At 42.4% G+C, this 12,706-nt stretch overlaps 1 protein-coding gene across 1 annotated transcript; it reads right to left on the minus strand.

Annotated features, from left to right (window-relative positions):
- Nucleotides 1–133: 133 nt before the first annotated feature.
- Nucleotides 134–8,576, minus strand: HAUS3 (HAUS augmin like complex subunit 3). The gene is made up of 5 exons (XM_061467349.1): nt 8,325–8,576; nt 6,214–7,735; nt 3,475–3,911; nt 1,925–2,153; nt 134–645 (listed from the first exon to the last, which is right to left on the minus strand). Exons 2-5 carry the CDS (start codon nt 7,123–7,125, stop codon nt 379–381), a joined length of 1,845 nt encoding a protein of 614 aa, XP_061323333.1. The 5' UTR covers nt 7,126–7,735; nt 8,325–8,576; the 3' UTR covers nt 134–378.
- Between the last annotated feature and the right edge of the window lie 4,130 nt (nt 8,577–12,706).

Consider the following 12,706-nt stretch of genomic DNA (forward strand, 5'->3'; position numbering starts at 1 on the left):
TGTTAGCTCACATATCAAAAGTTCTTAGCATGCAAGAAAATCTATTCCATATGCAGAAAATGTTCTTTTTTGTGCTATGCTGTGTGCACTGGAAATCAACATAAAGGCTAGCAGAAGACCAGCCTGAATGCAATTCATTTAAATAACCAATGTATTACTCCGTATTGAAGAACTGTGACAAAACCGAGATGTGAACTCAGTGGGCAGATGCCAAAAGCCATAAAGCAGCATACAACCCAAAGCCGGTAACTGTGGCAGTTAAAACATACATCACAATGGTAGATAAATGTTAGCCTTGATAAACCAATAGTTATCATTCCATAAGCTTACAGACAGTTTACATTAACATACTTTCCTTTCTTAAAAATACACTGAAGTTTAAAAATTGAGAACTCCACTGGTGGCAAAATGCTCATCTGCCAGAGCATGGGCTTTCACCTCAGCCTGCTGCTCCAGCTTCTCCACCATCTCTTTCAAGCGATCTTCATCTGTATAAAAATACACATACAAGCTTCTTTCCATCTGAAGCAGCTTATTGGACTCTAAAAAGCTTCTCTTTGACTTCACATCAGCCATCAGATCAATAAGGAGTTTGTTTAATTTATTTACATTGGTTTCCAGTTGCTGCAACTGCTCAACAAGTTCCTAACAAAAGATACAAGACAAAATAAAAAATTACTTTTTTATTGTTAATACATTACCTGAACTAGAAATACAAAAGTTTATTTGCTTTTGAAAGCAACTTTTCTTGTAATTGAAAAGTCATCACAGATAATAGAAAGACAGGTGCTAAGGAATTCCACTTAATTCACATAACTTTTGAGCTCTGTGTAACAGTACTCACATCAGGTTATGAAAATGTAAATTCATTTCCTTCTTTACCCAGCCTTCAGCTGGACAGATGGCTGAATGACATATTTAACAAGTCTTCCTATCTTACAAGGGAACAGAAAAAACACCCCACTACAACAGAAAAGCCCATGCAATTTTAAAATTTAATCATTAATTAACAGCTACAATTTTCCCAACTGTCACTCTTAAGATAGTTCAGTGCAAGCAGGCCACTCATCTTCCACATTATTTCCTTATTAAAGGAATTGCTTTTCTTAAGAAACAGCAGCAATAGAGATGTCACTGTTTTAAGAGGCAATGTGAATCAACAGAAAGGCATTTGATTAATAACCTATAATCCCTAAACACGTATTGCTCCAATCACAGTTTCATTTTGTTATAAAAACTCTTCTATATGTTGCAAATACACTTGACAGATGGCAGCAATAAACATATTTGTGTGTATTTAACCAAAGAAGTATAATGTAACAGAAGACTACCTCAATCCACCTTTGAGGTATCTACAATTAAAAAAAAGTAACAAGTTGCATTTAAGTACCCCAACTCCCATTTAAAAGAGGCTCTGAATCTATCAGCTGGGAGCTCTGCAGCAGGGTTGCCCTACTACAACTGTCCTTCAAAATTCTGATGCTGTTATATTGTCCAAATGAGCCACCTATGGCCAGGCTTTTTAAGGGAACAAACCATACTACTGAGGTGTTACAGGTAACTGGGGAAAAAAACCCACCTGAAAGAATGAGAAATTTAAATCGTTTTCTAGTGATACCATATCCAGATGACTTATTACCCATACCATAAACTTGCCAGCAATACAGGACTGGATATGCCTTTGGAAGAAATGAAGTTAGATGCAACGATCTGCTCAGTAACAAGAAATCACTATCTGCCAACACCTACAAAATCCAGCATTTGCTAAGAACAAAGTACTGCATCCATTATCATTATGCCAAGAAATTTGTCGCTGACATGTGGGAGCCAGTTTGTGTGCCTACAGCCTTCATACCATGGTGTTCTCAGGAGAAGAACATGACATATTAAGTGTAATAATTTTAGTAAGTAGATAACGGCTTACCTGATTACTGAGTTGTATTCGACCTCCTCCATGATACAGCTCATCATAAAGGGTATGTACATCACTTTCTAGCTTGGACAAAAGGAGAGACTGTTCTTGAGAAGAGGCTGCTAGCTGATCTTGTGCTGTAGCACAGTCCTGCTTTAACTTCTGAGCCATCTGCTCCAAGCCTTTGTATGTTTTAAATAATTCTTGGGTTTTATTTTCTCCTTCCAGAAGCTGATATAGCCTGTAACAAATGAAGTTAAGACACACAAACGTTTTTAAGTTTCCTAAGCAATCCTGTCATTATTACTCAAGAGAAAATGTTCATCCTGAGAAGTCAGAGGACTACTAAAGGACAATACTGCTCAGGGTACTCTTTACTCCTTCTCCCACTGATTTCATGATCCTATCTATTTATAGCTAGTATGTGATTAACAAGAGTCAAAAATATTTCAATATTAAATTAACAGCAATGAAATACCACAATACCAGTTAGTAAGCACCAAAAGAATGCAAACAGACATTGTCAGTGTGCTCTTGCCAATTATTTCCTGATATTTCCAGGGCTACAAAGTAAGATGCAATTTTTTTAAGTGCTGAAAGCCAGCAGACTTCATTGGCTGATGTGAATTAATAGCAAACCCTTTAGGGTTTGTAACTCTTTCAACTTCCTTTTCCTTTGAAAAAGGATAAAACTAAACCAAGCAAACAAAGTGATAAATAGCCAGATGGCATTCAGCAATTTGGAAACATTAATAATAAACCTGAACAAAAATGTTACGAGTTGCCAACACAAACACAATGGAAGCAAAATTAATGCTGCCTAATTCTTGCAATTATCCACTGTGCAAGCCCATACTCAGTTATCACTTTATTATTAAAAAACATAAAGCACAGTTTTAACAGATAGAAAGTCTGACGTTAACACACCTATAATTATACAGTACACCTCATCAAAAGGTTTAGAGTCTTGATGTGACAGCAACACAGTGCACATTCCTACTGTATCACCTGAGCTACAAGGAGACTTCATTACTTTGCTGGTGAAAAACAGACTCCTCCGTGGGGACAGGACCCTTAAGGCAGAGGGCAAATCAGGCAGTAAAAACGAGCTAAACCCTTTTCCCATATTGAAGAAGTCGTTCCTCTCTTCTACCACACGGGGGGTTTTGCAGGCTAAGCTGCTGAGGCCATGCATACGATCTGGGAAATCACTATCATTTACAGCTTTCCAGATCTATACTTCTAGAATAACTTTCAAGAGGTTGTAGTTCAGGGCACTTATAAAAGACAGGTTTGGCTTTAAACTTCTGTTATATTCCGGAAGCTGCTTAGGAATGTTTCAGCAATATTAGTAAGTCTGATAATTGAACAGTTTTGACTCAGGCAAACCTGAAAATAATTTCAAAGCATAAGCAAGAGGCTAGTCTCATCTTGAAGTTCTTCAGAATTTAAAATACTAATTAGCAAGTAACTAAGAACTCAGAAAGACTAAAGGCTTAGCTTGCCTAAGCCTTTATTTCCCCAATATTATGTCAAAGTTCAACAGTGACTATAAAGCTTACCTGAAAGAGAAACCATCCTTTGAACTAATAGTGTTTCTTGGCTGTGCATGTTTAATTTGCTCAGTTTTCTCCTGTAGGCTCTGCTGCAACTCATCAGCGCGCTGTTTTAGAGATTCTACCAACTTCTCGAGTTGACAGGAGATCTTCTTATTTCTCCTAAACTCCATTTCACAGTCTAGCTGAATAAGTTCAAATGATGCCTTCTGTCTTATCAAATGCCTGAATATTTCATTTTGTCTTGAAGCACAATACTCTTGCTGAGCAATCTGATGCTCCAAGTAGCATTTCTCCACAGGCATGCTCAGAAGTGATGCCTTCTCCTTCAGAAGGGGCATCAGCTCTTCATTGTTTATCCGAGTTATATCTTCTTTAATTGCTGAAATTTCATCACTTAAACCAGGTATTTTGCCAGTGAGGTTTTCTTGTTCCCCAATATCCTGCATAAAACAAAATATCTGTCAGTATCTTCCTGGTTCCCTCCAAGCCACTTCCCTAACATATTTATGCAGTTCATCCAAGATTCATGTACTCTTGTTACATCAAAATCACTGCATCTTTTCTATCTATAAAATTAAATAAGAACTTCACAGGCAGTTTTATAAAACTTTACAACATAAGGCAAATACAACGTAGGTATCAAATAAATGTATTTCAAAAAAAAACAGTAATTTCATTCTTTTGCAGGGCCAGGAAACACTTATTCTGTTGAAAACAGAAGAGCTGTATTTTACTTGGCACCCAGGTTTCAAGCATGTTTGACTATGGGGAAATCCTGCCTGACCAGTTTGGTGGCCTTCTATGATGGGGCTACAGAACTGATGGACAGGGGTAGAGCAGCTGATGTCATCTACCTGGACTTGTGTAAAGCATTCGACACTGTCCCACACGACATCCTGGTCTCTAAATTGGAGAGACATCAATTTGATGGATGGACCACTCGGTGGGTAAAGAACTGACTGGATGGCCACACACAGAGTTGTGGTGAATGGCTCAATGTCCAGCTGGAGACCAATAACGAGTGATGTCCCTCAGGGACCAGTGTTGGGACCAGTCTTGTTCAACATCTTTGTCGGTGACATAAACAGTGGGATTGAGTGCACCCTCAGCAAGTTTGCCGATGACACCAAGCTGTGTGGTTCCGTTGACAGGCTGGAGGTAAGGAATGCCATCCAGAGGGACCTCGACACACCTGTGAGGTGGGCTGATGTTATGAAGTTTAATCACACCAAGTGCAAGGTCCTACACCTGGGTCAGAGCAATGGATCCCAGGCACAGCTACAGGTTGGGCAGAGAAGAGATTCAGAGCAGCCCTGTAGAGAAGGAATTGGGGTGTTGGTCGACGAGAAACTTAACATAAGCCAGCTTCAGTGTACACTCGCAGCCCAAAAAACCAACTGCATCCTGGGCTGCATCAAAAAGAGCATGACCAGTAGGTCGAATGAGGTGATGTTGCTCCTCTACTCTGCTGAGACCTCACTTGGAGTATTGTGTGCAGTTCTGGTGTCCTCAACATAAAAAGGACATGGAACTGTTGGAACAAGTCCAGAGGAGGGCAATGAGGATGATCAAGGGACTGGAGCACCTCCCGTAGGAAGACAGGCTGAGGAAGTTGGGGCTGTTCAGCCTGGAGAAGAGAAGGCTGCATGGAGACCTCAGAGCAGCTCCCAGTATCTGAAGGGGACCTACAAGGATGCTGGGAAGGGACTCTTCATTAGGGACTCTAGTGACAGGACAAGGGGTAATGGGTTAAAACTTAAACAGGGGAAGTTTAGATTGGATATAAGGAAGAAGTTCTTTACTGTAAGGGTGGTGAGGCACTGGAATGGGTTGCCCAAGGAAGTTGTGAATGCTCCACCCCCAGCGGTGTTCAAGGCCAGGTTGAACAGAGCCTTGGGTGACATGGTTTAGTGTGAGGTGCCCCTGCCCACGGCAGGGTGTTGGAACTGTATGATCTTAAGGTTCTTTCCAACCCTAACTATTCTCTTCTATGACTGAAATCTCTCAAGCACAATTTTTGATAGTCAGTCGGATGATTATCAACACTGCTACCAAAATCAATCTTTTCCAAATAACTGTAATCAAGTCCTATATGCTAGTCATCCATAAATGAAAACACACCAACTGACATGATGCCTTAAGTTAGTCCATGACTGGCACAAGCTAATGTGTTTTCTCCTATTACAATTTCTTAAATTCCAGTAGCCATATCTGTCTATCACTCACTTGTTGAGAGGTTTCTGGGGCTTCAACTATCAGATTCATTTATTTGGTACAAATACCCGAGTTTCAAAAAGTCAGCAAACTAAAACTTTTTAAGTTTATGCTATAGAATACAAACAAGAATTCATTAATCATATTAGCTCTTCAGCACCACAAAATGTCAAGCAAAGTTAAGCTTTTGTTTTTTTCTGCACAAATAACTGAGAAACACTTATCATTTGAAAATACAAAGTTAAACTAAACTAGAACGGTACTACTAAGTCCTGGGGCTTTTAAGGTAGTTGTTTTTTTTAATTCTGGAAAGCAGCATTAAAGGTACTCCATACTGAAAAATTCCTAACTATAGAAACTGGAGCTATTTCACAAGAGTAGTTTTGTGATCAAGACTAGAACTTGTACAATCTCATTATGTAAAAACAGCTAAAAGAGCGGTAACTCAGCATTTTCTTTTACTACACCCAGTTGACCATGCCTGCCTGTTCAGAACTCTACTACCTTCTGTTACCTCTTGTGGCTTACCTTGCTGTTTAAGGACTGCAACATGCTCTCTGCACACTTTATAGCTGAATTCAGGCTCTCCTCTTTGGCTTGCATGTGAATTAGCTGATGTTGAGCACAAATATATGCTGTCTGGAGCCTGACCACCTCTTGAGTCTCCTCAGAGATTTCATTAGTCTCCTCACAAGTGTCTTGTTCACTGACATCTGCAAACTGAAAGCTGCCTTCATGTGAATTTTCAACCCATTTAGACACACTTTGATCAAAACTTTTGTTTATGTGTGAGCTAAGAGCTGCAGAGTTTTCTTCTTCCTGAGCCAAATACTTGTCCAAAGAAAGTTGGGAAAAAAAAACTGGCTGTGGATCTGACCCTTGTTCTGAATCTGAAGCAGTAACGAAAGAGGCCCATTTCTTAGTTGCATCCGTAAAAGACAGCAGTTCATTGTTAAGTTCATTAGCTGCCACAGTAAACACCTCCAATCCTTCTTTTAATTCTTTACGTGCTTCCTTCTCTCTGCCTTTTAACATCTGTAACAGATGGCTGTTTTCAGAAACCATCATTTGAAGCTTATTATACCGATGAATTTGAAGTTTTTTTAACTTCTGAAGAATCTGAAGCTCATCCTTTAATGTCTTCAGTTCCTCCTCCTCTTGTCTACTGCTCTTTGAATCCACAGGCTTCAGAGTTTTAAGGACTTCATCCAGTGCATTTCCTTCCAAAACGGGCTTACCAGACTCACGAAAATTATCAAACTCTTGCAGTTCTTGTTCAGATACCACATACTGCTTATTTATATTGCTAAAAAAACACTCCAGGAATGATCTGCTTTTCAAAGATTCAACCAGCCAGTCAAAATCATCTCCTTTAAGCTCATCAGCTTTTGGATATCCAATTTTCTTGAGAATTGCCACAAAATCATTTCCACAGTTCATGATTAAAGTTTTAGGGTTCGGGTTTTTTTTGTAAAAAGAAAAGATCCAAATACATGGAAAAAATCTGGGGTATTATTCCAGCTGTAATTTTGGCGTCATTTTAAATGAACATTCAGTATTTTAATATAAAGAGTCTGCACAGGGAAAAGGAAGTGTCAGATCACCCAGAAAACTGAATGCTATTCTGGATCAGATGTTCAAAGACTATAAACCAATTTTTATTTCAGGGATCTCTTTAATACAATTTTTCATCAAATCAGGACACATTTTTTCCCTCAATTAGATGCCTGATCTTTGCAAACACCTATGTTTTTCCTTAATTCACTTAAATTAATCCTGGTACTCTGTTTTAATAGTAAATTTAAAAGAAACAAGTGTAAATATTGAGTAATTCACTGGCTGCAGAAGTGATTCACTCATATAGTTTTACTCACATTAAATAAAACAAAAACACCCACCCACAATCAAGCTTCCAAAGTGAGAGGAGCTTTCAGCTTCTTCTAAAAACTAAACAGTGAGATTACACTGCACTTTGAGATCTTCTTTATAAAGATTTTACTTCTGCAACAAACAGAATCTTGTCTTCTGGACCTTCATTTTAAAGTTTCCTCTGCGAACAGAACAAGGAATCTGTTAACGTAAAAATATCTCAACACAATAATGCAGGGCTTTGACAAAGTATAAAAAAGTTAATATCAGTGTAAATACTCCAGTGAAAATAGTCACAACTTAAAAATGACAAGGGGTTTGATGCTTTGGGGAACACCCAGCAACCAAACTAGCTTTGGGATCCTAAGGTGAGTGCAAGCAGCAAACAGGACAGGAGGATTGGAACTGGATGATCTTAAGGTCTTTTCCAACCCAAACCATTCTACGATTCCATGAATTATCAAGGAAGACAGAAGGCCTTTTCTGCAATTCTGCAGTAATATCCAGCTTGGTTGGTCGGGTTTTTTTTAGCTTGGTGGAACATGCGTCCCACAGAACACCCCACTCTCTCAGCCAGCCTGGAGGACATGAGTGCTTAACAACTAAAAGCACCCTTCTGAAATTCGGTGTGTATTTAATGTAGCTTACACTTACGGATTACACAAGAAACACAATTTGCTTTGCAAGTTTCATGCCCCAGGGCAGCTTTGCAACTGCCCTCTGTCTTCCCCACTAAAACAGGGCTAATAAACACAAAAGAGGTCACGTACCTTTATGTACGCTTATGCACGGCCGCTCAAGCCGCCATCAAACACCACAAGTATCTTAAGACCCCTGAGGAAGCTGTCCACCATTCCCGTCCCCAGATCACCACAGCCACCTCAGCGCGCAAACGGGACCCTCAGGGGAGGCGCAGAAACACCCTCCGGCCGAGTCCCAGCTGCGGTGCAGCTGCTGCCCACAGCGCCAAGTGGGATCTCGGCCTAGAGTCGCCCGGAGCAGGGTAAGGGGGGGACGAGGAGGCGCTGCGGCCGCTGAGCTCCCCCCGCCCCGCTCCGAGCGGGCCCGGACCCCGATACTCACCTCAGCGCCCCGGGGAGGTGGCGGGAAGCCTGAGGGAGCGCGCGCGCCCCGGCGGCTCGAAAGGCCCGCCACGCGCCGCTCTCGCGCGGCCGCCCAGACACGCCTGCGCGCGCACCCCCCCAAGCGCCCGTCGCCGATACGGGACGCGGGATTGGCCGGCGCTTGCCCTCTGCCCGGTGACGTCACGCAGGCGGGCGGAGGGGCGGAGCTTCGCCTCAGGGGGTGCCGGTCGGAGCTCGGTGTCTTGGTGCTTGCCGGCCGCCCTCACGCCTCCATCCGGTCGCTCTGGCGTGTCCCGTTGCACCCAGCGCAGGGGAGGGAAGAGGATGGCGGAGAGCAGGCTGCAGCTTGGCATTGAGCAACGCCGGGCCTCAGCCATGTGTGCCCACCGGCCTCCTCAAAGCTGAGGGAGGTGGCTCACGCTGGGCGCTCGTGTGTGCACAGCTTCCCTATTAGTAATTCATCCCTGCTTAGTTCTGTCATCGTGTTTTCATGGGCTTTTATGTCCGTGAGTTTGTGTAACACCTTTCTGAACCTGGTGGTACCCCCAGAAGCTTTGCAAAATTCAGCCAAATGCAAAACTTTGAGAAAAAAATCCAACCTGCAGCTTAAAATAACGCTTCCTTAAATGTAATTGTTCTTTAATCCTCACCTAATCCTGTTCAAACAATGCCTGGTGCTGGCGTTGCAGGGGTTGGTGAATGCCAAACCCTTCTCTTAACCCATGCCCTTCATGGCGGTCTGGAAACCACCGGTACACTTCTCTTTGGCTCTGTCTGCTCCCATGTGGGTTTGGGCACTGCAAAGCGGGTGCTCCATTCCCTCCACCATTTCACAGGCACCTTTTACAGCACCGCTGCACCCTGCTGAGGTGCACAGGCGAGGCTGCACCCAGTCCTCAAGGTGTGGGTGCACCAAGGTGTACTAAAGTCATCACCAATGCCCTTCCTTACCATGATCCCTGTTGCCTTTCTGGCTGCTGCTGCCCACCAGAAAAGCCCTCAGCCGTGACTGCAGAACCCCTTCAGCCTAGCGAGGGCTGGTTCTGATTCAAGCATCGTGTAAACATCATTGACAGCTTGAACGTCCTTTATCAGCCATTCTTCATGTTTAACCATCTTTGTTTCCGGTCTACATTCCACGTGCCACCTTTCTCCAGGCTTCCCTGCTTGCCTCGCAATAGCCTCCTTCCCTTTCTCCTTTAGTCATGCAGGGGAGAGGTTTGGGCCATGGTTTTCTATTTGTGTCAGACATTTCTAGTCCCATATTTTTTAAACGCCTGGGCGTTTGTAGGTTTCTCACTTCTGAACTGCTCATTTAGGGATTTCTGGCATTTTCCCCTGGTTTTGCATAGGTCATTTTCTTAAAATTGAGTATCCGTTTGCTTTATTTGGCTAATTATACTGTGGTTGCTACTATGGAGCAGCTCACCCACTAACAGCTCTTGAATGAGATCCTCTGCACTGCCGAAGACTAAATTCAGAATGGTGGGTTTTTTCTTGTGGTTTCTAAGGTCAGTTATTCTAGAAAGTGTCATTTATTGCATCCAGAAATGTTGTCTACACTTCGCCCTAGTGAGGCATTGACCTGGGCTGTTATGTGGGTGGCTGAGCCCTCCCACCACATCTCCTAAACCTGCAGCTTCTCTAATCTTACTCAATGCAATTGTTGGAGTGAATCAGCACAGGGAAATGAGCAACCTTGCAGCTCAGCACAGCTAGGAACAACTGACATGGGGATTTCTGGATCAGAATCAGCGCCTGTATCCCCTGCAAAGTGCAGGATGTTGATTTTTGGTAAAGTATGGTCTGCGCAAGACACTTCTGAATTAAACCCTGACCTGGCAGTGAGTTCTCGTGGGTAAGAAGCGCTGTAGTGTTGAATTCCTCCCTGTCACATTACAGTCTGATTACAGCTGCGGTTTCGGCTAGCTGAAGTTTTCACATCGCCTTGCAGACAGAGCACTGCGTCTTCCCAATGGGGAAGGAACAAAAGCTTTCACCATCTTATTGCATCAGACTTTGGCATTTCAGTTCAGTCAGTGACTGCACTAAAATCAACTTCTGTAGCAGTATTTAGGAGGCTTGTGCTTCATGTATTGTTTTGGGTTTTGTTGATTTGTTGGGGTTTTTTTTAAGTTTCATAAATACCAGTGTATTTATGAAATACCATGGAAAAAATTCCCAAGTAAAAGCAAATCTTAAACACACAGAAATCTTCTTAAAGTCCTTAGTGCAATCCAGCTCTGCCACTGAAGTCCACCTCCTAGATGAAAGAAGACACATCTGATAGAAGATTGTCTAGTTTTGTCTGTCAAATCCATTAGCTGGACTACTGCAACTAATGTCTTCAGTTCCCTGTGTGACTGGTTCCTCTCCCTCTTTCCAGACTTACGCACATACAGCAATCCCCCTCCCCTGTGGCCTTTCACAAACCCACATCCCCCTCTGTGTAGCTGGGCCAGCAGGACTATAGGCTCATTTTGAGGCTGGTTTGGAGCTCCATACGTGCTGGCCAGCAGCCACCTCTTGAAAACAAGGAGGAGCTCAACTGGGGCAGTGTTCAGGCACATTCGGTGTAGGAAATAATTCATTTCTTTATACTCACACACAGAATTTTCATGAGTTTTTGCCATGGATTATCATTGCAGCCTCCATCCTATCTCTGCTATGTCAAATTTGGTGAAAATTAGCCTGAAGGTTCAAAAGTTATCAAGGAAAGGAGGAGCAGAACAGATGGACGGAAGAGGAGTTGTCAGACAGCATGATCTCATAATCCCTGCTGGCATAGGAATTCAGGCTAGATTGAAATATTTCAGGTCAGAACAGTGTGAACTTAAAATTCTCATTTTGAAAGAACAAGCCTCTAAAGTGAAACAAATTTTCATTTGTCAGACCATCGACTGGCTTTTAGGGCAGAGATTAAGCAGCAGCCTTCCCCTACAAACACATCTTCAACATTGCTTACAGCCATCTCCCCACCCAGCCACAGCCCTGTGTGCTGCAGTGTTTCCTTTTGCATCTCCTTGTGGATGAAGATTGTTTTTCTCCGATTCATTTTGTCTTGGTTGCGTTCAGTCAAAACACAATTAAAGACTCACTCTTTTTTGCCGTTCTAGTACCAGTTGTTTTGCATCTGTGCCCAAGAAACAGAGAGGTTGCTTAAATAATATATTGCCTTTACAGGACACTTTATGGTACATTCCAGCAGATTAAAACATAGATGTTTCTGGAAGGATGTGTGTTAGCTCTGCATTATTCCACAGATGCTATGTTGCATTTATTTCACTGCAGAGTACAACATTGTTGTGCCAGATACCTTAGAGAAAAGCTATGGGTTACCCATTGGCCAAGGCTATGAAGAACAGCCAAGGAGCATGTAGGCAGTGCAGCTGGCCAGTATAAACCCTTCCACTGGGATACATCTGTCAGCTGAAAAACTCTTATATAAATCATCTGCTTATGACTACTTAAGGCTTTTGTTTTGGTTTGTGTAAAAAAAAACAAACCAAACCAACACAGATAATACGTGGACAATATAAAGTCATTTTCATTTGCATCACACTGCACATCCGCTAGCAGCACGATGACGTTACAAGTCCCTGCTGCAGATTGCTGGAGTAACAGCTGCTCTTAGGAAACACCCTGTCCTAAAAGGCAGTTCATTGCTTTATGCACATTTATATTCTGAATTAAGAGCAGCTTTTGCAGTGCTATGTGAACTTTTATTATAACAAAGTCAGAAGACAGGAATTTGGCACCAGGTTGCTCTCTCCCCCAAGCACATGCATCTTCTCTCTAGAGGAACATCAGATTTCATTCCGAGACCTTGTATTCCCAGAAAAGCAGGTCAGAGTGATTAGTTTTCTTCAGCTTTGTTGGATTCGGTGTCATAAGTAGAAGAGAAGCTCCTACATGCTTGGGCTAACGCTCCTGGTGTATTAGACATATAACACCCAAGGTTAATTTTCTTTCCTAGAAAATGGTTTGTTTACTCTTCTGACCCTATTTCGTATGAAAACCCCCAGCGGAGCTGCTCAACCGGGCTGTCTGCAGTGGGTTTTGTTCAC

Source organism: Pezoporus flaviventris, unplaced genomic scaffold (assembly GCF_033815535.1).
Source record: "Pezoporus flaviventris isolate CSIRO_AGI_PZ_B2104156 unplaced genomic scaffold, CSIRO_AGI_Pfla_v1 ptg000002l, whole genome shotgun sequence".
Classification (NCBI taxonomy): Eukaryota; Metazoa; Chordata; class Aves; order Psittaciformes; family Psittacidae; genus Pezoporus; species Pezoporus flaviventris.

What these genes read in the sequence shown, in the direction of transcription:
- HAUS3 (XM_061467349.1), bottom strand. Translation starts at nt 7,125, where the DNA reads ATGAACTGTGGAAATGATTTTGTGGCAATTCTCAAGAAAATTGGATAT. An exon ending in TGCAGTCCTTAAACAGCAAG is followed by an intron (nt 3,912 to 6,213) that starts GTAAGCCACAAG and finishes TGTTTTATGCAG; the next exon opens with GATATTGGGGAACAAGAAAA. An exon ending in AAGGATGGTTTCTCTTTCAG is followed by an intron (nt 2,154 to 3,474) that starts GTAAGCTTTATA and finishes CATTTGTTACAG; the next exon opens with GCTATATCAGCTTCTGGAAG.